Here is a 26,394-nt window from a genome sequence, read left to right on the forward strand (position 1 = left end):
AAAAGAATGTAGGACTCGTCGAAGGACAACAAATTGGTCATTTTAGCTGACGCATTTGCAAGAAGATAACATTAAGGGGAAAAGAAATGGGCTTTGTGAAGTATTTACAAATGCCATATGTATTTACAGATTATGCATGTTATCCTATATAATAGAGTTTAAGCTTTCTCATTTTAAATTATTTGTAGTAGAAAATTCTCAAATTATTTTCTAGAATTAAATTAACAGAAAAGTGGAACAATAATCTTTTTAGGCTTATCCATATTACATCTTGCATTTTTGTTTATTTTACAGAGCCTCATAAAGAAACCTATTTTCCCCATTTAAAAAACCGTACAGGGGGCTGGTGCTGTGGCGTAGCGGATAAAGCCACCACCTTGCAGTGCCTGCATCCCATATGGGTGCTGGTTCATATCCCGGCTGTTCCAGTTCTGATCCATCTCTCTGCTATGGCTTGGGAAAACAGTGGAAGATGGCCCAAATCCTTAGGCCTTTGCACCTGCATGGGAGACTTGGAAGAAGCTTCTGGCTCCTGGCTTCAGAGTGGCGCAGCTCCGGCTGTTGTGGCCATTTGGGGAGTGAACCAGCAGATAGAAGACCTATCTCTCTCTCTCTCTCTCTCTCTCTCTGCCTCTCCTTCACTCTCTGAGTAACTCTGACTTTCAAATAAATAAATAAATGTTTAAAAACAATGTAAGGGAGGGTACAGGTACTGTGGCACAGTAGGTTAAGCTGCGCCTACATCCCATATTGGAGTTTTGATTTGAGTTCTGGCCACTGCCTGCCTCCTTTCCAGCTTGAGAGGCAGCCGATGATGGCTCAGGTGTTTGAGTCCCTGCTGCCCACATAGAAGACACAGATGGAGTCTGGGCTCTGGTCTCCAGTCTGGCCCAGCTCTGGCTGTTGCAGGCATTTGGGAAGTGAACCAGCACTCTCGCTATCCCTGTGTCACTCTGCCCTTCAAATAGATGCAAATAAATAAACAAACATGTAAAAAGAAAAAGCGGGGCAAGGCCAACTAAGTATTATAAGAGTTTATCTTATTAAAGCCATTAGGGTATGAAAGCTTCTTAATTTAGGAATATGTGCTTTTTAAAGTTTAGTTTTGCTCATTACATTTTTTAAATTATGAAGCAGTTTGAAACATGCAACACAGTTGAAATTCAGTACAAGAAACCTTTTCTGAATTGAGAGTTGCTGACTTGACACCCCATTATTGATTTGATGTGATATCCCATGATGTGTTTCCTAGAAGGAAGTTCTTGTGTTTGTGACACAGCCATATCAAATTAACGTTGATACATTACTAATGTCCAATCCTCAGGCTCCATTTGGGTTTCATCAATTGTCCCAACAATGTCTTTTATAATAAGAAAAAAGTCCAGTTCAGATTTATGCATTTTGTTTACTTGTCAGATCTCTTTTGCCTTCTTCAATCTGGAAAAATTCCTGTCTTTAACAAATATGATTTTAAAAACGTCGAGGATGAAGGCCACTTCTTATTTACAATTGATGCTCATTCGGGGTTTGCCTGATGGTTCCTTACGCTTTGATTCAGGTCATACATCCTTAGCAGGAGTATTACAGAAGTGGTGCCACATTTTTTGACTTGTCTCTCACTGTTAATGTTCACTTTGGTTATTTGATTAAGGTGATGGTCTGCCAGGCATATTTGACAGACTTCAAACATTTATTTACGTATTTGAGTGGTACCGATAGATGGAGAGAAAGAGAGAAAGAGAAAGCAAGGGAGGGAAAAAAAAGAGCTAGCTCCCATCTGCTCTCTCCCATCCCATTTCACTCTCCAAATGGCTTGGCCGTAGTGAATCTGGGAGCCAGAAATGCAATCCAGGTTTCCCATGTGGGTGACAGGAATTCAGTCACATGAACCATTACCACTGGCTCCCAGGGTGCCCATGAGCAGGAAGCTAGAGTCAGGAGCCAGAGCTAGGTATTGAACTCAGGTACTCCAATAGGGAATGTGGACTTCGTAACTGGCCTCTTAAATGCTAACTTAAACACCAGTTGCCACACTTGTTAATAAAGTATTTTGAAGCGGTACTTTTTAATTTTTTTAAGATTTTATTTATTTGAAAGAGTTGGAGAGAATAAGAGGTCTCTGTGCACTGGTTCACTCTCCAGGTAGTTGCAATGGTCAGGGCTAGAACAGTCTGAACCCAGCAGCCAGGAGTTTCTTCCTGGTCTCCCATGTGAATGGCAGGGGTCCAAGCACTGGGTCATCTTCTGCTGCTTTTTCCAGGCCATTAGCGGGGAGCCGGTTTGGAAGTGGATGAGGTGGGATATGAACTGGTGCCAGTATGGGATGCCAGTGTTGGCTTTTTCCACTACACCACAAGGTTAGCCCCAGGTGAAGTACTTTGAAACTCTAATCATACCATTTCTCATCAGACTGAATTCATGGGCTTATTCATTGGGTTCTGATACATTACTCCTGCTGTTTTTGTGATGCTTTTCAAATTGTCTCAGATTTTTCCAATGGCAGGCCCTTCGAGTTGCTTCTTTGCTTTTGTGATATGTCTCCATTATTCTTTGTGTCCTTATTGTGTGGCACAAGAATTGTTTCAGACTCATCTTGTCTGTGTTTCTGCCCTGCCATCTGCCACTTCGTCAAGGAGTCCTTGTTTCTTTTAATGGAGATTGGTGTTTAGAAACCAAATCTAGGTATTCAGTATGCTTGTTGCAACTGGAGTGTTGCTGATCCCAGTTCCTCTCAACGGAGAGTAGTAAGGAGTATATATAAATGTGTTTGTATATGTTATGTACAATATGCACCTGTATATATCCCATAGCTGTGTTTTTTCTGTCTAGAGAACTGAGTTCATACCAGTCGTTCCAGTTCCAAGCAGTGCTATAGTCCTCATCCTAGTTTTCTTTCTCCGTATCTGTAACTCCCTTCTCTGACAGTGAGAAACCTGACTGCCATTACTCTTGATAATTTTGTGTATATAGCCACTCTCCTGTTCCATGCATCCTCCTCTGCCACATGGGTACCCTCCTCACCCCACTGGAGCTCCAGCCCTCTGCCCGTGCTTCCCTCCTGTGTACCCTGCCCCGCTTACCTCTCTCAAGCTCTGACATTTGCCGGGGCTCCTCCAACATCCTGCCGTAGACTCCACCCTCCACACCCTAATCAGACCTGAGCACCTCCCTTCTCCCAGGTGCTACACTCTCCTCCCTCCCTGGCTTCAGCTCCACATGCAGGACCATCCTTATTCTTCTCAGGTTCTGACAGCCTACACTGGACCTCCGTTTATTCTGTTCCAAACCTTTGACGCATATAAGGAAGAACTGGAAAATGTCTATTGTCCTTTGGATAAAAGAATAGATTTTGGAAGAATGTTTTCCTTTATGAAATTGAAAGTGCCTGGAGTTAAGAGTTCATATGGCTCTGAAATTTCACTCATCAAATCAATTTAACAATTACGGATTTGCTGCTGGGATAGGACAGGAACTAGACAAAGTCCCTTCTCTTACAGACTTCATTCTGTGACTCTGGCTGTTTAAGTTTAGACAAGTTAGTAACTAACAAATTAGTAACCTCTCTGAGCCTGTTTCATCATATGTCAATGGAAATAGAATTGAAAGATGCATGAAAATGTCTAGTGTAGTGTTAGTTACTGTCCTCATAATCACAGAAATGATATACAGATACCTCAGCTGAAACATTATTTTTAGATTTCTTTTAACATTGGGAGGAAATCAAAACACTGATAAGGAAAATGACATCTCATCTACTCATTGATTTATTTTTCCTTTCCTTTAGCATGCTTTAGCCTAAGAGTATGTACATTAGTTTAAGGTCCAAGGGAATATCTTGTTTCCCGAGTCTCCAAATATAATACAAAATAACTAATCAGCATGGCATTTGTTTGCATATTTGAACTGGAAACAGTCTATTCAATGAGCCTTCATTGAACCTGAGAGATGTGGTATGTTGTTCATGTATTTGGAGCACAGTTAATGTTATGCGTTATTTGAAGAGGGAATGTTTTGTTGCATGGTAAATAAGTTATAGAGTGACCTTTTATGTTTTCTGAGGGAAGATGATGACTTAATATTGAAATTACATTTTCTTTTAAGCTCCTACTATCTACTGATATTTGAACCCAAATGATAATTGTTGCTGAAAAGGATCCATGTAGTAATTTCCATATTATCTATTAATGATGGTATTATTGTTTATATCTTAACATGAAACCTGTGAAAGTCTGGAATAATATTTTCCTGGATGTCTTGCCCTCTGTCATGTGAGCTATAACAGATCTTTCTCATGTTTGCTTTTGTATACATGTGGTACTCTTAGTGCATGTTTTGAAGACAATCATGTTTTACTTTATAAAATACAATTAATACTATGATATTTTGTATTTGTATTGCTTGTCATTGAATATTAGGAAAATCTGTTCCACAAACATATATGCAGTATTACTACTAGGCGCTCTGGCAATGCAGAATGAAATACAAATCCCCATAACCTTAATGGCCTGGTGAACTTTTCCCCACTCCTTAGTTTCATAGTGGGTGGTTTAACAAAGGCTGCTATCAGCTAATTGAGTAATTGAGTCGTTTAGTCAGCCTGTGCTGCCAGCTAACAGCACAAACTCATCAGAAGATCCAAGTGAGGTCACCAGGAAGAAGGCTTAATATTAATAGTAGGTGGTCTAGGGGCTGGCGCTGTGGTGTGGTGGGCTAAGCCTCTGCCTGTGGTGCCAATTTGTGTCTCCACTGCTCCTCTTCTAATCGCTCTCTGCTATGGCCTGGGAAAGCAGTGGAAGAAGGCGCAAGTGCTTGGGCCTCTGCACCTGCATGGGAGACCCAGAAGTTCCTGACTCCTGGCTTCAGATCGCCCAGCTCTGGCTGTTGGTGATCATTTGGGGAGTGACCCAGTGGATGGAAGACCTTTCTCTGTGTCTCTCCCACTCTGTCTCTCCCACTCTCTGTAAATAAAATCTTAAAAAAAAAAAAAAGGTGGTCTATAAAGAGGTGAAACAGAGGAATGAGATGTTCTGTGGAACCTTGGAAAAGAACTTCTAGGCAAAGAAAAAAAATCTCTATAGACTGCGAACTGCCAAGATGTATTAGGAAAAGCAATAGGCCAAGAAAAGCTCTCTTGTAGGCAATAAAGACAGGAAATGGAAAGGTCCTAAGAATCTGCTTGCATGATTTTTTAATGTGGCACATGCAAGTGCTGCTATAATTCTATATTGTAGATAAATTAGGTAAGGAAAATTTGGGCAGGTACAAAAGATTAAGAGGTAAATAAGCAGTGAACCAGAGAACCAGGAGGTGAGCAGGTGTGAGGTAGGGAATGGAAAAGGGAAGGCAGTAGAGAAGGAAGGAAATCTGGAAGAGAAAGGGAAGAAATGAGAAACAGGGTCAGACCTTTCTGACTTGTGGCCTATAGCAATTGTTTGTAATTATCCTGTGAAATATTAGCTGTGGCTTACATTTCTTGGGTTTTTGATCAAATTTTTAATCTGCTTTCTAAGTACAACACTAGGAAGGTTTTTCCTATAAAGTTTCAAGATTTGTTTTTTGTTGCTACTTTTTCTGTCAATAGAATAACCACAGTAGCTTCTCCTAGGGAAATTAGTTTGTGGATTATTCTCATTAGTGTGACAATACTAACTTTATAGCAGAAAAAATAAATTAAGTCAAAGATTAGACTTATTCCTTCATTCCTATACTAATGGCACCATTAGCTTTCATTATTTAAAAGTTTGATTAGTTTTCTATGTTTATTTTATTTTATTTTAAGGTATTCTTTCCAATGGTTCATCACCCAAATGGTCACTATGGCCGGCACTGCACCAGTTCGAAGCCAGGAGCCAGGTGCTTCCTCCTGGTCTCCCATGCAGGTGCAGGGCCCAAGCACTTGGGCCGTCCTCCACTGCCTTCCCGGGCCACAGCAGAGAGCTGGACTGCAAGAGGAGCAGCCAGCACTAGAACCTGGTGCCCATATGGGATGCCAGCACCGCAGGCAAAGGATTAGCCAAGTGAGCCACAGCGCCAGCCCCAGTTTTCTATGTTTAAAGCACTAAAAGTATCAGTTTTATAAAGATGATAAGACTGAGTTCAGATCAGTAGGAGAGAATGGATTGATTAATAGATGGTACTGGAATAATTGCTAACTCTGAGAAGTACGGTTAAATTACTATCTTGAAAAAATAGCACTTTTATGTTAAGAATATCAGATTCAAAAATTTTTTATTGAGACTCTGGAGTAAATAGAATCCAATGTTTGATGTCATTTTTCTTAACCAAAAACTTTATTTGCAGCATCTGCAGAAAAAGAGGCAATCAAGGGTACATACTCAAAAGTATTGGATGCATATGGACTCCTAGGTGTTTTACGATTAAATCTGGGTGAGTTTGCTATTCGGTATAATTCAACCCTTTTAAAAAATATTTCTTTTTTTGTAATGCAAGGATTTGAGAGAGATTACCTACATAGAATTTAGGATTCCATATTTGAGTTAGAAGTATTTAAACATCTAAACTTTAAGCTTAATTTGTCATATTGCCTGAAAACACACACACACAAACTTGCAGCATGCAAACTCAAACTTCTGTGATTTCAAGTTCCAGAAGCAATGTCCAAACAAAATTTTGTCCAACAAAATCAGGACATTGCCCTTTTTCTTTGCTTCAGTGCATTTAGGAAAAGGTGTCTTCTTGGGAACTACACTGATTTCTCTGGTTTGTAGTAGAAAATACATCTGTATTGGATTGAGAAAGTCTGTTTGAGCCTTTTAACCTTTATCTATAATGGTGTGACTCCACATGCGGCCCCAAGACTGATGATGGTCCATGAATTGTTTTGTATTGGTCTGTGATAAGGTAAGGAGCTTGCTCTGTCAGGTAAATCCAACACATGGCTTCCTTCTTTGATAAAGTCTAACTACGGGGGGGAGAAAGAATCAGCTACACGGAAGGGTGAGTTTAGTGGTGTGGTCGTTCCTCTTCTCATTATGTGCTAGTAACAGTTCATCGACATACTTTGGTAGTGGTCTGTTAACATGGAGATTTGTCATTTGTTAAGGATCTGTCATGTATAAACCACTATGCAAAGTGATTTATTGCTAATACGTCTTAGGTAATCCTCACAGTCTACCAAGGTACTAAAATAATAGACTCTTTATAAGAGAGGGTTTCTCAGATTGGTTATGCCGACATACTGAGGTTGGTCTAGAATTGGTAGAGCCAGGATTCAGGGCGACTTCTGCCTGTGTCAGAACCTGTGCTAGCATACACCACTGCTCAATTCCAACCTCATACTGATTTCATAGAATTTTTGTCACAATTAGATGAAAAAATGTCTGAGAGTTTTTGCAAATGAAATTGCTTTATAAATTGTTCTCAGGGACTTTCTGCTCATGTATCATGAGCAGCTAACACTAATAAACCATTTTTCAACTTTATTAAAAAATTTTTCACATCCATTGTCTTAACTGAACTTTCTAACAAACATAAGGGAAGATCGTGAAGGCTACACATACACATACACACTTTTTTTCATCTACTTGAAGGGCAGAGAAACAGAAATGGACAGAGATCTTCCATCTGCTGCTTCACTCCTCAAATGCCTGCAATAGCTACAGCTGGGCCAGGCTGAATCCAGGAGCCTGGAACCACATCTGGGGCTCCCATATGGGTATCAGGGTCCCGAGCACTTGAGCCATCATCCACCACTTCCATGGATGTATTAGCAAGAAGCTGGATCAGAAGCAGAGGTGCTGGGACTCGAACTCAATGTAGGATGCAGGGATTGCAAGCGGCAGCTTACCATCATGTGCCACGCCGCCTGCCATGCTCTCCCCCATATATGTTTTATTTGATAAATTTTTGCAGCTTCATATTAAGTGGGGGAACAATTTCCTAAATATGAGATTATCCTGTTAATGTTGAAATGCTTTCTATATTAAATGTATTTAAACTTTAAGAAACTTTTTTGTTCCCGCTAAAAAGAAATCTAGTTGTGGATCTAAACATGTTCATGATAGGTTTAAAATAATCATGGTATCAGATTTAAAAGATGTAGAAACACAAAGAAACAAATAAGTAGCCTAAAGAATACTGGGATTTTTAATCCACTAAAATCTTTGGTTTTTGCAGGTGATACTATGTTACATTATCTGGTCCTAGTCACTGGATGTATGTCTGTTGGGAAAATTCAAGAATCTGAAGTTTTCCGAGTTACTTCCACTGAGTTTATATCCCTTCGAATTGATTCTTCAGATGAGGATCGCATTTCAGAAGTGCGAAAAGTTTTGAATTCAGGAAACTTTTATTTTGCGTGGTCTGCATCTGGAGTCAGTTTAGATCTGAGTCTTAATGCACATCGTAGTGTGCAGGAGCACACAACTGATAATAGGTTTTTCTGGTGAGTCTTGTTTTATTTTTTCCCTTTATAATCATATGCGATGCGGTAGCTTGGTAATTTGGGCATCATAGGTTCAACAGCTGCTATTTGCAAAGGCAACAGGGGATGGGCCTTGCTGGTTGAGCATCCTCCTCTTTGCTGCTCCAGAATCCCCAGCGAGCGTGGCGGGGGCCACTCCCAGTTTGCTGAGGTTGATGTGTCCCATGAAACCCTTTTACTCTCCCTGATTAGACTGACCTTTTGTCTCACAAAGCAATGGAAAATACTGGCTTGAATTTTGGAATGAACTCAGTTATAATAAAATTGTGTTGCTCATAATTACTATTCTTGGTTTTGAGATCTTTTCTCTGGCAGTATTACTTTCCTAAGTCAATATTCCTTTATTATTTTTAATTTTAAGGTTGTAAGTAGGTTATCTTGATTTAAGAGCATTGGACTATGAAAAAATGATCTAGGATAAGGTCCAGTACTATAGTCCAATATCCAATAAAACTTATGAAGTTAATTGATTGTGCATTGTATGTTATATATAATAACATATATAAAATATGTAACATAATATGCTGTTGTAAGTAGGCATGAATGAAGAGCAGAACATACAGGACTATAATTAGTACTGCTTTAATGTAGCAGACCAAATTTCTTGTATAGTAGTTCTGTTGTCTACAACCAGAATCAATGTTTATACTTTCCTTAATACCATGTACCAATTAGATTTCATTATATTGACATACATTATGAGGCCAAAGTCCCAGACTGTCTTCTCTTGGCTTCCTTGGGTAGTTCAGATTTGAAGTGTTCCCACCCTCGCATTTTGGTGTGTATGGTCCTTGATAGCACAGTCTTGCTTGTGCCATTTTTCCTGGCTCTCAGAGGACTCAAAATCAACAGCAGCGTAGGATAGGAAAGTATCTTTAGACTAATATCTTGATCACTCACATAGGAAGTGTATTGACCAGAGCAGTGGGGAGAAGGACAGGCAGATTGAAAAAAGGCTTTAGGGTGTGGTTTATTAGAGACTTAGCAGAGGAAGAGACGATGGGGGCGGAGGAAGAACAGATTGGGGGGCGGTCGTGGTAGTGGAGAGGTTAACAGCACAGATGAGTGGACATAAAGTCCTAGCGACACAAAAAAGCTAGTGAGGATGGGATGTGCTTTCATCAAACTCAGAAATAGGCTTCCAAGAATGAAAACCTTGTCACATTTATGCATTTTCTGGTGGAAGCCAGTGAAGCCCCTTGAAAAAGGTAAACGTGCCACAGGTGTGCTCAGGGCAGCTGTCCTTACAGATTTTTTCCCTCCTCATCCACACCCACAATTCCTTAGGTTGAGAGATAAAGGCTTTCCTGCCGTATTAGAAGTCTGAGCAGGTGCAGATACATTCACTGAACTTAACCAGTAAGAATAATTCGTCTTTTCACCCAGTTAAGGGTAGAGATGAGGGCCCAGAGGAGACAGGTTTGAACAGAGGGATGATTAAAATGCCAAAGATGAATTTTAGTCATTTTGCAAATTTTTCCAATTTTGCTAAGTATTGTATTTCACTTTGCAAAGAAAAATGCAGTCTTTTAGAATTCATTATGAATCCCCTTGCAGCTCAGTAGAAATATATTCCAGCTGCAGTAATTTTGTAGTCAGAGTGCCATGTCAGATGCCTATCATAGTGCCTGTGTAGTTTTATTCCATTAGAGATTTGAAGCTGCTGCCAGTTAAGAGTTGTGTGTAAAGAATGAGAAGAGAAACACATTGGCGTTAAAGAAAAGTGAAACTGACAGCAGAAGAAACTGCTGCACAAAATGTGTAGCATCTGAGGTCTATTTAAATGGGGACAATTAAGCCTCTTAATTCTGCTTTGAAGCAGGTTTCAGCAGTGGTACTTGGACAGACTGGGTCACAGCTTGAGCTTTGACTCACATCAGTGTAGGTGATAGTAAAGGATGGAAGCTTAGTCATTGTATTTTTAAAATAAAGTAATGATCATCAGGTGTAATGTCACCTTAGTAGCAGTCTCACCAGTTCAGATTTAGGTTTCCACTTAAAATGAGAAAAGAGTTCTAAACTCGGAACCAATTTCAATAATGTAGAAATTCACTTCATAATTAATAAGAGATTTTTTGATTCACAGTGTATTTTTGTTAAGTCTGGCAGAGGCCTAGTCCTGTCTCTGCTTCAGTTGTGGAGACTTTGAGTATATCTATTTTACAGTCACTAGGTATCTGTGTGTGTGTTTAAATGAAACTTTTTTCCTCTGAAATGTTTGGAAACCATCTATTACATAGAATGCTAAACAGATTTGGAGGGATGGAAAACTATACGTGCATTGTCTAATGCAATAGCCACATTTGGCAACTTCAGTCAGATTAATTAAAATAGAGACTTATAAAAGTAAAGTCTTAAAAATAGTTTTATAAAGTGGGATTGGATGTGTGTATTCAACTTTTTATAACAAGCTAGAATTATTTATAAAAATATGACAGAAATGAGACACACAGATACTAATTAAAAAATGATTCTTTCCTGTGGATCATAGATCACACTCTGTCCAAAGTTCTTATTTTTTTAATAGTATATTTATTTGAAAGGCAGAGTTGCACACGTGAGCGAGCTCCCATCTGCTGGTGCACTCCTCAGATGGCCACAGTAGTTGGGGCTGGGCCAGGCCAAAGCCAGAAGCCTGGAACACCATATGGGTCTCCAGCACGGGTAGCAGGGGCCTCAGCACTCCAGCGATCTGCTGCTGCTTTCCCAGGTGCATTAGCAGGGAGCTGGATCAGAGACAGAGCAGTGGGACTCAAAGTGGCACTCAGATGGGGTGCTGGTTTCCCAGGCTGCAGCTTAACCCATTGTACCACAACACTGACCCCCAAGGATCTCATTTTATAGCCTAATCTTCTGATCTGTGGCATAGGTAATTTAAATGAATTCATTTATTCTTGGTGCATTTTAATTTGATAACAGGAAATTATTGTTCTGAGAGCAGCATTTGCAGTCTGTGCTTTGTTATTTAGTACTCAGTAACCTAATGCAGAAAAGTCTTTTTTTTTTTTAGGAATCAGTCTTTGCATTTACATCTCAAGCACTATGGTGTGAACTGTGATGACTGGTTGTTACGCCTCATGTGTGGGGGAGTAGAAATCAGAACAATTTATGCTGCTCATAAGCAGGCAAAGGCTTGCCTCATTTCAAGACTAAGCTGTGAACGAGCTGGGACCAGGTTTAATGTCCGCGGTACAAATGATGATGGTCACGTCGCCAATTTTGTAGAAACAGAACAGGTATATAATGATTTATATTGCTTAATTCATGTATTCTAGGGGATGCACAGAAAATACTAGAAGAGCAGATTTTTATTTTATCAGAACGGTTTTTACACCTATAAAAAGTTACTGACCTTAAGGAAAGCTTCCCTAAAACAAGCCTACTTTGGTGTTGCTCTTCAAATAGGTAACAAGATACTCTGTAGTTAGCATGGAGTAGTCAGTGCTGTGTATTTGCAAGGGAACTTAGAAATCCTCAGATCTAGAGAACTTAAGAAAGGTTGTATGTATGTGTGAAATTGAATCAAACCCAACTCTTAATGATAGACATGTGTACTATCTGAAAATTAGAAGTTATGATATTTGTGACTATAAAACTGTATAATTATAATTTTAGGCCAGGTCCTGAGCCCAATGCAAGTCTTTTAGATTTTGAAAAATATTTTTAAAAACTAAAGAACAAAATTGAGTGAAACATAAGATACATATAAAACACTGAGATTTAAAATGAAATTTGTTTATCTGATACAGAAGTAAGAGACACTTTACGTACTATTTTTCTTTGTAGGTTGTGTACTTAGATGACTCTGTTTCTTCGTTCATACAAATCCGGGGATCTGTTCCATTGTTCTGGGAGCAACCAGGGTTGCAAGTATGTGTTTGACAGTTTTTTTCTTTTCCTCTTGAAAATTTTCCCTGTTCTTTAAACCTTTAGAATAGTTCATTAATTCATTCATGGTTCTATTATTCTACCTAGTATTACTAGTTATATTTGCAGATGGGGATTTGAATACCATGTTCCTAGAATTCTCTTTTTATTCCCCCTTAATGTCCTTTCAGAATAAATATCCATGGAAATCCAATTGCTATGTTTAGTTTTTCAGTTTTTGAGGTGCATTATATTACATTGATTTTTCAAAGTTTTTCCATACTGATTATGTCATTATCTTAGTGTGCAACAGTTTAGTCTCTTGAGGTAGAAAAAGATTGTAGTTAAAGCAAAGCTTCTCGAACTGGCCTCTCAGCTGGGCTCCCAACTCTGCCACCACCTGCTCTGTTGTCTTTGGGAGATGACTGAGCCTATCTGTGTCCCAGTTTCCTCTTCTGTGAAATGGAAATGATTGTGATAGTATCTACTGTCAGGATTAGGTGAAAAGCACTTAGAATAGTGCTTGGCACACAGCACCAAGTAGGCTTAGCTATTGTTTTTATTGATAGCATGTTCGGTACTAACATTTTACATTGTAATTTGTGGTGAACTGTTATCTTCAGTATGTTTTCTGATAATTTTTTAACTTTCTTTTGACAATAAAAATGTCTAATTTTTAAAATAAAATATTTATAAAATTTTAGGTCATAGTATTGGATTATGCCTAACCGTATAATCTTGTATTTTGTTCAAAAACCCATAGTCCCAAAAGTGTAAATCATATTCACTGTAGGCTTCTGGATGTGTATAGTAAGTTTTGTGTCTCAGCCTATAGTATGGAGAAAAAGGACAGAAAATCTTGCCGCCGCCTTTTTTTTTTTTGCCAGGCAGAGTGGACAGTGAGAGAGAGAGACAGAGAGAAAGGTCTTCCTTTGCCGTTGGTTCACCCTCAAATGGCCACCACAGCCGGCGCACTGTGGCCGGCGCACTGCACTGATCCGAAGGCAGGAGCCAGGTGCTTCTCCTGGTCTCCCATGGGGTGCAGGGCCCAAGGACTTTGGCCATCCTCCACTGCACTGCCAGGCCACAACAGAGAGCTGGCCTGGAAGAGGGGCAACCGGGACAGAATCCGGCGCCCCAACCGGGACTAGAACCCGGTGTGCTGGTGCCGCAAGGCGGAGGATTAGCCTATTGAGCCTGGGCGCCGGCCTCTTGCCTTCTTTTTAGTTTACTGCTGGATCTCTTACATTCTAGGTTGGTTAGTATGGAGAAAAATTATTTATCTCTTGAGGTTTGTTAATTTACTTAAGACTGGCCAAGGGGGCTGGTGTTGGCACAGCAGGTTAAGCTGCGGCGTGGAACACCTGTGTCTGTTGGAGTACTGGTTTGAGACCTGGCTGCTCGGCTTCTGGTCCAGCTTCCTGCTCATGTGCCTAGAAGGCAACAGAAAGTGGCCATGGGTCCCTGCCAATCATGTGGTCAACCTAAATGGCTCCTGGCTTTGACTTGGCCTAGTCCTGGATTTTGTAGCCATTTGTGGAGTGAACCAGTAGGTAGAAGATCTCTCTGTCTCTCAGTCTCTCTCTGTTCTGCCTTTTAAATAAGTAAAGAAATTTTTAAAAATTCTTTTTTGGGGGCTGGCCGCAGCGCAGTAGGTTAATCCTCCGCCTGTGGCACCAGCATCCATGTGGGCGCCGGTTCTAGTCCCGGCTGCTCCTCTTCCGATCCCGCTCTCTGCTGTGGCCTGGGAAAGCAGTAGAAGATGGCCCAAGTCCTTGGGCCCCTGCACCTGTGTGTGAGACCAGGAGGAAGCTCTTGGATCCTGGCCTCAGATCGGGGCAGCTCTGGCCATTGCGGCCATCTGGGGAGTGAACCAGCGGTTCAAAGACTTCTCTCTCTCTCTCCCTCTCACTGTCTGTAACTCTACCTCTCAAATAAATAAATGAAATCTTTTTAAAAATTCTTTTTTGAAGACTGTTAAGTACTATAAAGTGAAACTGAATCTAGATGTGAGTTAGGCTAAAGAATTTCTTGTCAAAAGGAACAAAGAGGGGCTGGCACTGTGGCTTAGCGGATTAAGCTGCTGCCTGCAGTGCTGGCATCCCATATGGGCATCAGTTCAAATCTTGGCTGCTCCTCTTCTCATCCATCTCCCTGCCAGTGTCCTGGGAAAGTAGCACAAGATGGACCAAAGTGCTTGGGCTCCTGTACCCACATGGGAGGCCAGGAAGAAGCTCCTGGCTCCTGGCTTCAGCTTGACCCAGCTTTGGCTGTTGCAGCCGTTTGGGGAGTGAACCAGCAGATGAAAGATCTCTCTCTCTCTCACTCTCTCTCACTCTCTCTCACTCTGACTTTCAAATAAATAAATAAAATGTTTTTTAAAAAAAGAAGCAAAGAATCCACTGGTTATTAGGATAGTCACTAGATTGACTTAGGACAGCAAGGGCAAATGTTTGATAAATAATACTATTAATTTAGTTTCAGAATTAGATAAACATAGTAGAGCTCATTTTCTAAGTTTCATTTCTTAGACTGCATGATTTATTTGGCATTCTTCCTCGCATACTGTTTTTAAAGTCACAGGTCAGTGAGAATGAATTCTGGGGAACTTTCATCCCAGAGTCTCAGAGAGAAATGTCTAGAAGTGGAGTGCAGGGAAGTAATCTGTTCTCGTCTTATACTTCTTCTTGGCATCAGACCTTTGTCCATTCATCCTCATCTTTCTGCGGGCAGAATCAGAAATTTTGGACTAATAAAAATAAATGAGATAACACGTATCTACCCATGTAGACCATTATAATTTTTCTTTTCTTACACACAGAGAGGAAGAGAGATGAGGTTGAATGGGCAAAGGTCTGACACCAAGAAGAAAAGGTTAACTTGGGAAGTCTGTTTTTTTTTTTTTGTTTGTTTGTTTTTTTTTTCTCCTGGAAGCAGTGATGTGTTTTAATTTGTTGGAGCTTTTGGTGAAGAAGAGGTGACTAGAGTTTTCAGCATGGCAGAGGAAACAGCTGCACAGACATTGTATCAGTAGGCTGCTTGGAAGAGTAGGGATTTAGGTCCAGGGACTAAAACATCTGAATCTCTCATGGAGTTGGTTAGGTTGCTCTAAGAGGGTAACTTATTTCACCTGTCTGTATTTCAGGTATGTTTAAAAATTGCTCAACACGGGGCACATAGTTTGGGCTTAAAACAAGATAATATATATGAAATTACTCTTAAAAATATCTTTCATCAATGAGAATTCCTATTGGTTTACAGGTGTTTTGTATTAGTATATCTGCTAATTTCTTTTATGAAGTTGCTCTTTTAAGAATAAAAGGGAGAGGAGGCCCCTAGAATGTTTTTACAAAGAGTATCATGAATTAAAATCAGTTATTTTATATAGCAATGTGTGTTCAGCAAATTAACTATAACATTGTACACAATGATATTTCTCTTTTCTACATGTTAGTTTTTGTTATGAGTGTATGTATTTTTCTTATTGAAGGTGGGATCCCATCGTGTCCGTATGTCAAGGGGATTTGAAGCCAATGCACCTGCTTTTGACAGGTAAGACTGATTATTTTATACACTGTAGTAAGTTTTGATATTGGTGAGCAATAGGATTATTTACCGATTTTTTTAAAATCAAATGCTGCATTGCTGATTGATTTAATCAGTATGAGATTGAAAGAGCTTTAGATTTATAATAAACATTCAAATTTGGAGAAGGGCAAACTTTAAAACAGCAGCTAAGTAGGGGGTAGGGAAAGGAAGGGTGTGGGAACAGGCACATTGGAACTGTGGGGACATGTCATTGACCACTGTCAAATAGTGTAATTTTCTTTATTTCTCATGGAAAACATTATATACACCTATACTGATTTGTTTAAGCTTTTTTGGCTCTAAGGCCTTCTGACTTTTTTTTTTTTAAGATTTATTTTATTTATTCGAAAGGCAGAGTTAGAGAGACAGCAGAGGTCTTTCCTCTGTTGGTTCACTTCCCAAATGGCGCAATGGCCAGGGCTGGGCCAGGCGGAAGCCAGGAGCCAGGAGCTTCATCTGGGTCTCCCACATGGGTGCAGGAGCCCAAAGACTTGGGCTGTTTTCTGCTGCTTTCCTATGCACCTTACCAGGGAGCTACATTGGAAGTGGACAAGCTGGGACTTGAACCATTGTCATATAGATGCTAGTGCTGCAGGTGGTGGCTTAACCCTTTATACCACAATGCCAGCCCCAGACTTTCTGACTTCTAATTTAGTTGGGAGACCATGACACCTAGAGTTAGGACTTCTAGAAGTGGTGACACTGGAAGTGTGGATCTTAATCTCTCGACCTTAAAACTTCCTCTTCAGGTGCATTGTCCAGTGTGGTAGCTACTAACCACATGGGCACTTAAAATGTGACTAATACAAATTGATGTATTGCCAGTGTAACATGCACACTGGATTTCAGAAACTTAGTAAGGAGAATAAGATTATAAAATAATTCATTAATTTTTTATATTGGTTATATTTTGAAATTATATTTTAACTGTATTAAATATATATATTTCATTTGTTTCTTTTTACATTTTAAAATGTAACTTCTTAAAAATTTAAAGTTATAGATGTAACTCATGTTATATTTACTTTGTATGACCTTGCTCTTTATAGCCTCTTGAATGGGTACAGGCTAGTGTGGGGAGCAATCCGGACTGGACTGAGTTACTGGAATTAAGACTTATTCTATGCATCTGCTCTCCCACAATATGGCGCTGGGAGAGAAGTAAACAGCTTCCGCACAGCTGCCTCCAGTTCAACTAATAAACTGTAGGACTTGCTCCTGATTGGAGAGCAGCGTACTCGGCGTGTGGGCAGCCGAGTTAGGATTGGCGGAGGAGGACTATAAAGGAGGAGAGAGACGGCATGCACGAAGGAACATCTAAGGGGAACATCTAGCTGAAGGAACACCTGTGCAGCCCCCGAGAAGAGCCGGCCGGCGGTGTGCCGCTCCCCTGCGGAAGTGGGGAAAGCGGCCAGGGGGAACCGCCCTTCCACGGAGGTGGAAGGGATAGTAGCCAACCCGGGAAGAACCAGCAGCAAACCCGGGGAGGGCCGAGCAGACGAAAAGAACAGCGCAGGGTCTTGTGTTGCTCCTCCAAGAAGAGGGGGAGCGACAGCTAGAAGAAAGAGCCATATTTAGGGCCTTTTCTTAAGACTAGAGCTAGAAGGGAGATCCCTCCTAGAGTATGCCAGCCTCCATCCTTTTTCTGCCTTTGTGGCCCAGCTCAGAGCTTAGGCTCTGTCTCTGATGCCAGCCTCACAGAGTGGGAAGGCAGCTGGATGACCCACAGTTCCAGCATATTGTGAGAGTAGTACTGATATCCCGTAAGTCAGAGCGGAAAGTATATTAACTTGTGTCTTCATAAATTGAGATCAGATGGAATGAATTTATACCCAATTTTGCCAATTGTATGGTTTAAATATTGCCACGTAGGTTCCATTTAATAATGATTTCTTGTTTATGAAAAAAAGTTTTAGGGTATAATTTGACATAAACTTTTTTCCTTCCTTCAATAGGCATTTTAGAACACTTAAGAATTTATATGGTAAACAAATAATAGTTAATTTGCTTGGATCTAAGGAAGGTGAACATATGCTAAGTAAGGCATTCCAGGTGAGTATGGACACTTCTTTCTTTCTGGCCCAGGGACGCTTAGAATGGTATTACAAAAGTAAAATAATACAGTAACCAAAATCTCCCTGGAAGTACATTACTCCCTTAAAAAGATGGGGTACTTATCAGAACCTTTTAACTCTTTAGGGCTATTAGGAAACAGTTTAAGCTAATATTGAAGTTGGAATTATGGAAAACTTTAAAGACAGTTGACAGTGTTTTCTGTTCATTTAGTGGTGAAGCCAAAACAAATAAATAAACTTTCCTCTTCAAAAATATTCACCTATCACTAGTGGAGAAATGTCAGGCAGCTTCCTCCTTCATCTGTTTTTCGCCCTGCCCACTTCCTAGAAACCGCAATCATTGCTTTAAATGCTTATGAAATAGTGCATAGTGTATTTGTGTGGGTGTAAGACTGTGTCTTCTCCTCTTTACCTATGAGGGAAAGCTAGGGAATTTTCAGTAACTAGGAACCCAAGGAAATACCTGACCTTTAAAGAAGCAATATTTTAGTAAGTATTAAATCAAAAATGGAATAGTATGTTATATTACATATTTTAAACTTAAAAAACATTTTGTAAAAGTTGATTCTCAAATCTAAAAATCAGCTGAATTATTTAACTATGTTTGTAGCTTGTGAACAGATTATGTATTAGAGAATGACTTTTTGTGGTAAACTTAAAGTATTTGTATGTATTGAATAAAGGTATAAAAATGGGATCTACCCTTGTTTTGTCTTAAAAAACAAGACACTTTATTGTGAGATTCTATAATAGGTATAAACAGTTACTAAATTTGCGTTATAAAAATAAAATGCTGATTATTGGAAGGAATTTTTCACTGTTTAAACCAGATGCCAGTATTGTTTAAGTTCCCTGGTATTAATTGTGTCACCTAATTTCTCATGGGTAGTATTGAGATTTTAGGGAAAAGATGGTATCAGTTTCAGCAAGTGACTCCATTTTACTTCCAGTGTTGATGAAATCTTTGAAGAATTAGTAAAATTTCCAGGGAACATGCTGAGATTTTAATTTAAAATATAAGTTTTCATTCATAACATTGACAAGATCATATTTAGTGAGCATATATTAAATCTTTACTATTTTACTTTCAGAGTCATTTGAAAGCTTCTGAACATGCTGCTGAAATCCAGATGGTGAATTTTGATTACCATCAAATGGTCAAAGGAGGAAAAGCAGAAAAATTACATAGTATTCTTAAGCCTCAAGTCCAAAAGTTTATAGATTATGGATTTTTTTATTTTGATGGAAATGAAGTTCAAAGGTTTGTTCTGTTTCTCTGTCTTTAAATTGGAACTTTGCTATAATTTTAAAATTATTCATAACATACAACTTTTTTTAAAAGTTATTTTTTAAGGAATACAAATTTCGTAAGTACAACTTTAGGAATGTAGTTATTATTCCCACCATATCTGCCCTCCCACCGACACTCCTACCCCTCCGCCCTCCCTCCCCTTGTCAGTCCCATTCTCCATTAAGATTCGTTTTCAGTTAACTTTGTACACAGAAGACCAAGTGTATACAAAGTCAAGATTTCAACAGTTTGCACACACACACACAGTTTGAGAACTAGTTTTACAGTTAACTTTTATAATACAACTCATTGAGGACAGAAGTCCTGCAAAGGGAGTTAGTGCACAGTGACTCCTGTTGTTAGTTTAACAATTAACACTCTTATATATGACATCAGTGACCACCGAGGCTCTTGACATGAGCTGCCTAGGCTATGAGAGCCTTTTGAGTCCACAAACTCCATCAGCATTTGGACAAGGCCATAAGCAAAGTGGAAGTTCTCTCCTCCCTTTTGAGAAAAGTATACCCTTCTTTGATGGCCACTTCTTTCCTTTGGGGTCTCACTCACAGAGACCCTTCATATAGGACATTTTTTGCCACAGTATCTTGGCCTTCCGCACCTGAAATAACTCTCTTGGGCTTTTCAGCCAGAACAGGAAGCCTTAAGGGCTGCTTCTAAAGTCAGAGTGGTACTTAAAGCGATTGTCATTCGATGAGTCTGCTAAGTGGATTGCTTCCCATGTTGGAACATTTCTATCCTTTTCAGTTCTATCTATTATTATTACCAGGCACTTAATCCTATTTATATGATCACTTTAACACTTAATCCTGTCTATATGAGCATCTTAATATGATCACTTTAACAAGTAAGATGGCATTTTGCCGGCGCCGCCGCTCACCAGGCTAATCCTCCGCCTAGCGGCGCCGGCACACCGGGTTCTAGTCCTGGTTGGGGCACCGGATTCTGTCCCGGTTGCCCCTCTTCCAGGCCAGCTCTCTGCTGTGGCTAGGGAGTGCAGTGGAGGATGGCCCAGGTGCTTGGGCCCTGCACCCCATGGGAGACCAGGAAAAGCACCTGGCTCCTGGCTCCTGCCATCGGATCAGCGCGGTGCGCCAGCCGGTGTGCCGGCCGGCGCGCGGCCGCAGCGGCCATTGGAGGGTGAACCAACGGCAAAGGAAGACCTTTCTCTCTGTCTCTCTCTCTCACTGTCCACTCTGCCTGTCAAAAAACAAACAAACAAACAAACAAACAAGTAAGATGGCATTTTTACCACCAAGCTTAATGGGATTTGGAGTCCCATGGCAAATTTTTAAACTGTACCCTTAGAAGTAAGTCTAGGGGCCGGCACTGTGGCACAGTGGGTTAAAGCCCTGGCCTGCAGTGCCAGCATCCCATATGCGCACTGGTTCTAGTCCTGGCTGCTCCTCTTCTTTTTTTTTTTTTTTCTTTTTTCAATTCTGTTTATATACAGAATATCAGTTTAGTATATATTAAGTAAAGATTTCAACAGTTTGCACCCACATAGAAACACAAAGTGAAAAATACTGTTTGAGTACTAGTTATAGCATTAAATCACAATGTACAGCACATTAAGGACAGAGATCCTATATGAGGAGTAATTGCACAGTGACTCCTGTTGTTGACTTAACAAATTGGCACTCTTGTTTATGGTATCAGTAATCACCCTAGGCTCTTGTCATGAGTTGCCAAGGCTATGGAAGCCTTTTGAGTTTACCGACTCTGATCATATTTAGACAAGGTCATAGTCAAAGTGGAAGTTCTCTCCTCCCTTCAGAGAAAGGTACCAAACGGTAGAGTTAGAAACATACCAGGGGATTTCAATTCAATCCCATCAAGGTGGCATGTACCAGTGCCATCTCACTAGTCCAAGTGATCAATTTCTGTTCACAATTATCATAATGATAGGACTAAGAGTCAAAGGGATCACATAAACAAGACTAGTGTCTGAAAATACTAACCAATAGAATAAAAAAGGGAGAGAACGATCCAACATGGGAAGCAGGATACACGGCAGACTCATAGAATGGCAGATGTCCTAAACAGCACTCTGGCCTCAGAATCAGCTCTTAAGGCATTCGGATCCGGCTGAAAAGCCCATGAGAGTATTTCAGGCATGCAAAGCCAAGACACTCTGTCAAAAAAAAGAAAGACCTAAATGAAAGATCTCCATGAGTGAGATCCCAGTGGAAAGCTGCTCCTCTTCTGATCCAGCTCTCTGATATGGTCTGGGAAAGCAGTGGAAAATGGTCCAAATCCTTGGGCCCCTGTACCTGCATGGGAGACCCAGAAGAAGCTCCTGGCTCCTGGCTTCGGATTGGCACAGCTCTGGCCATTGTGGCCATCTGGGGAGTGAACCAGCACATGGAAGACCTCTCTCTCTGTCTCTACGTCTCTTTGTAACTCTGTCATTCAAATAAATAAAATAAATCTTTAAAACAAAACAAAACAAGAAGTAAGTCCATAGGAATATATGCAGAACCATATAGCTTTACAGTTATAAACTTCCTCCTCTCTTAGTCCCACTCTTATTTTTTACTGAGAATTTTCAGTTGACTTTATACACATATGATTAACTCTATGTTAAGTAAAGAGTTCAACAAATAGTATGAAGAAAAAAATAAAACAGACATAAACCGCAGCTGTTCCTCAACAGTCAAGACAAGAGCAGCTCAAGTCATCCCTTCTCAAAGTGTCAATTTCACTTCTACAGATTTTGTTTTAGGTGCTCTATTAGGTTGTCACAGATCAGGGAGAACATACGGTATTCCCTTTGGGACTGGTTTATTTCACTAAGTATGATGTTTTCCAGATTCATCCATTTTGTTGCAAATGACTGGATTTCATTTTTTTTTTTTTACCGCTGTGTAGTATTCCGTAGTATACATGTCCCATAATTTTTTTATCCTATCTTCAGTTGACAGGTATTTGGGCTGATTCTATCCATGCCTTAACTGTTGTAAGTTGAGCTACAAAAAGCATGGGGGTACAGATAACTTTCATATGCTGATTTCCCTTGTGTAAATTCCCAGGAGTGGGATGGCTGGGTCATATGGTAGGTCTATATTCATATTTTTGAGGTATCTCCATACTGTCTTCCTTAGTGGCTTTACCAGTTTACTTTCCCACCAACAGTTGATTAGGGTACCTTTTTCCCCACATCCTCACCAGCATTTGTTGTTTGTTATTTCTGTATGAGAGCCATTCTAACAGGAGTGAGGTGAAACCTCATTGTGGTTTTGATTTGCGTTTCCCTGACAGCTAGTGATCTTGAGCATTTTTTATGTGTCTTTTGGCCATTCGGATTTTCTCTTTTGAAAAATATCTGTTTAAGTCCTTGGCCCATCTCTTAACTGGGTTGTTATGTTGCGGAGTTTCTTGATCTCTTTGTAGATTCTGGTTATTAATCCTTTATCAGTTGAATGATTTGCAAATAATTTTTCCCATTCTGTGGGTTGGCTCTTCACTTTCCTGTTTCTTTTGCCATACAGAAACTTCTCAATTTGTTGTAATCCCATTTGTTAACTTTGGTTTAGACTGCCTGTGCCTCTGGGGTCTTTTCCAAGAACTCTGCGTGTGCCAATGTCTTGCAGAGTTTCCCTAATGCCCCCTAATAATTAGATGGTGTTTGGTTGTAGATTTAGATCTTTAATCTGTATTGAGTGGATTTTTATGTAAGGTGTAAGGTAGGGGTCTTGCTTCATACTCCTGCATGTGGAAATCCAGTTTTCATAGTACTATTTGTTAAAGAGACTGTCCTTGCTCCAGAGATTGGTTTTAACTCCTTGGTCAAATATTAGTTGATTGTAGATATTTGGATTGACTTCTGGTGTTTCTATTCTGTTCCATTGGTCTATCCATCTGTTTTTGTACTAGTACCAGGCTGCTTTGTTATTACTGCCTTGTATTTATGTCTTGAAATCTGGTATTGTGATGCCTCTGGCTTTGTGTTTGTTGTATAAGATTGTTTTAGCTATTCGAGATCTCCTGTACCTCTAATGAATTTCAGCATCATTTTTTCTAGATCAAGAAGAATGTCTTTGGTATTTTGATTGGTATCACATTGAATCTGTAAATTGATTTTGAAAGAATGGACATTTTGATGGTATTGAGTCTTCCAATCCATGAACATGGAAGATTTTTCCATTTTTTTTATATCTTCCTCTATTTCTTTGTTTAATGTTTTGTAATTTTCATCATAGAGATCTTTGACATTATTGGTTAAATTTATGCCAAGGTATTTGATTTTTTTTTTCTGTAGCTGTTATGAGTGGGATTGATCTTAGAAGCTCAATTTCAGCCTTGGCATTGTCTGTGTGTATAAAAAGCCTGCTGATTTTTGTGTATTGACTTTATATACTGCTACTTTACCAAACTCTTCTGTGAGTTCTAATAGTCACTTAGTGGAGTCTTTTTGATCCCCTATTTGTAGAATCATGTCATCTGTAAATAGGGATAATTTGACTCCCTCCTTCCCAGTTTGTATCCCTTTGATTTCTTTTTCTTTCCCAATGGCTCTGGCTAAAACTTCTAGGACTGTATTCAGTAGCCGTGGTGAGAGTGGGCATACCTGTCTGGTACCGGATCTCAGTGAGAATGCTTCCAGCTTTTCCCCATTCAGTAGGATGCTGGCTGTAAGTTAGTCATAAATTGCCTTGATAGTGTTGAGGAATGTTCCTTCTATACCCAATTTGCTTCGAGTTTTCATCATGAAAGGGTGTTGTATTTTATCAAATGGTTTCTCTGCATCTACTGAGATAATCATATGGTTTTTATTCTTCAGTCTGTTAATGTGGTGTATCACATTGATTGATTTGTGAATGTTGAACCATCCCTACATACAAGGGATAAATCCTACTTGGTCTGGGTGGATGATCTTTCTGATGTTTTGTTGGATTCGATTGGCTAGAATTTTGTTGAGGATTTTTACATCAATATTCATCAGAGAAATTGGTCTGTAATTCCCTTTCTCTGTTGCATCTTTGTCAGGTTTAGGAATTAAGTTAATGCTGGCTTCATAGGAAGAATTTGGGAGGATTCCTTCTCTTTCAATTGTTTAGAATAACTTGAAAAGAATTAAGAGTTAGTTCTTTTTTAAATGTCTGTTAGAATTCATCAGTAAAGCCATCTGGTGCTGGGCTTTTTTTTGTGGGCAGAGCCTTTATTACTGATTCATTTTCCGTCTTGGTTATGGGTCTATTTAGGTTTTCTACCTTACATACAACTTTTAAGTTTTCATTCTTAAATTGAAGTTTATAATTAAGTATATTTTTATACTTGATTTTGGATTTTTTAAAGATTTTTTTATTTATTTGAAAATCAGTGTTACAGAGAGAGATTTCTGTGTTGGCTCACTCTCCAGATGATGCAACTACCAGGACTGGGCCAGGCTGAAGCCAGGAGCTTCCTCCAAGTCTTTCTCACAGGTGGCAGGGACCCAAACACTTGGGCCATCTTCCGCTTCTCTTCCCACGCCATTAGCAGGGAGCTGGATTGGAGGTGGAGCAGCCAGAATTTGAACTGGCATCTATAGGGGATGCCAAGATCATAGGCAGTGGCTATGTGCTTTTGTTTATAGACTGCAACAAATAATAATAGGTTATATTATTGAGCACATATTATAGGACAGTGTATTTATTATTATTTTTTAAAGAACTGCTTTATTTTATTTGAAAGGCAGAGTTACAGCGAGAAGAGACAAAGATCTTCCATATATACATACATATATATATATATATATATATATATGGGGGGGCATGTAATTGACCACTGTCAAACCAGTGTAAGTTTCTTGGTCTCTCATGGAAAGCATTATATACACCTATACTGATTTCTTTTAAACTTTTTTGGCACTAGGTAAGACATTCTTTTTTTTTTTAAAGATTTATTTTATTTGAAAGGCAGAGTTACAGAGAGAGAACGAGAAAGAGAGAGATCTTCCATCTGCTGGCCCATTCCCCAAATAGCCACAATGGTCAGGGTTTTGCCAGTCTGAAGCCAAGATCCAGGAGCTTCTTCTGGGTCTCCCATGTGGGTGTATGGGCCCAAGCACTTGGGCCATCCTGTGCTGCTTTCCCAGGCGCATTAGCAGGGAGCTGGATCAGAAGTGGAGCAACCGGGACTTGAACTGTTGCCCGTATGGGATACCAGCAGCGCAGTTTGTGGCTTAACCCAATGTGCCACAATGCCAGCCTATGGGACAGTGTAACTTGGTCTTACAGGTATTAGTATTGACAATTGTAGGGGTAGGTTCTGTTAGTATGCTGATTTGCATTATAATCTGCCCCAAGTTACGTAACTAGAACTGAGATCATCTGGCTTCAGATCTCATGCTGTTTATCTGTGAAACTGTTCCACTTCTCTTTTAGGACAAATGCTTTCTTATTTTTTGATCTCAGAAAGACTAGTAAATGCAAACAGGAGTGAGAGATTGTTTATTGTCTGCTTTAGTATTATTTAAAGCTATGGTGTTTTCATATGAAATAGAGAAAAGTAAACATTGAAAGATTTAAGTTCAGAATACAGGTAAAGTTTAGTGAATAAAGCCCAAATTTTAATTATTTTTATTTTGTGTAAAATTTAGTATCAATGCCATAGAAATTTCATAGGACAGGTAGTAGAGATAACAGGTATTGGGTTTTTAAAATTATTCCACAGATATTTGGTTTTCTTTACATGTAAACAACTATAAGATTATAAATAGTGGTTGGCGCCACAGCTCAATAGGCTAATCCTCCACCTTGCAGCGCCGGCACACCGGGTTCTAGTCCTGGTCGGGGCACTGGATTCTGTCCGGTTGCCCCTCTTCCAGGCCAGCTCTCTGCTGTGGCCCGGGAGTGCAGTGGAGGATGGCCCAAGTGCTTGGACCCTGCACCCGATGGGAGACCAGGAGAAGCACCTGGCTCCTGCCATCGGATCAGCGCGGTGCGCCGGCCGCGGCGCGCCGGCTGTGGCGGCCATTGGAGGGTGAACCAACGGCAAAAGGAAGACCTTTCTCCCTGTCTCTCTCTCTCACTGTCCACTCTGCCTGTCAAAAAAAAAAAAAAAAAGATTATAAATAGTAATATATAAATGTATGTTTAGTCCCTAACTACTAGTCTAATTGAAATACA

At 39.9% G+C, this 26,394-nt stretch overlaps 1 protein-coding gene across 38 annotated transcripts in view; it reads left to right on the forward strand.

Annotated features, from left to right (window-relative positions):
• SYNJ1 (synaptojanin 1) overlaps window positions 1-26,394 on the forward strand; it is a 105,248-nt gene that overhangs the window by 25,047 nt on the left and 53,807 nt on the right. For 35 of the 38 annotated variants that reach the window (XM_089330305.1, XM_089330306.1, XM_089330287.1 and 32 more), the window contains 7 exon segments: window positions 6,301-6,387; window positions 8,137-8,404; window positions 11,454-11,679; window positions 12,230-12,313; window positions 15,801-15,862; window positions 17,854-17,950; window positions 19,065-19,234. In XM_089330305.1, the coding sequence (XP_089186431.1) occupies window positions 6,301-6,387; window positions 8,137-8,404; window positions 11,454-11,679; window positions 12,230-12,313; window positions 15,801-15,862; window positions 17,854-17,950; window positions 19,065-19,234 (994 nt within the window). 38 annotated transcript variants of the gene reach the window in all.

Source organism: Oryctolagus cuniculus, chromosome 4 (assembly GCF_051225735.1).
Source record: "Oryctolagus cuniculus isolate XC-2025 breed Fujian yellow rabbit chromosome 4, ASM5122573v1, whole genome shotgun sequence".
Taxonomy (NCBI): Eukaryota; Metazoa; Chordata; class Mammalia; order Lagomorpha; family Leporidae; genus Oryctolagus; species Oryctolagus cuniculus.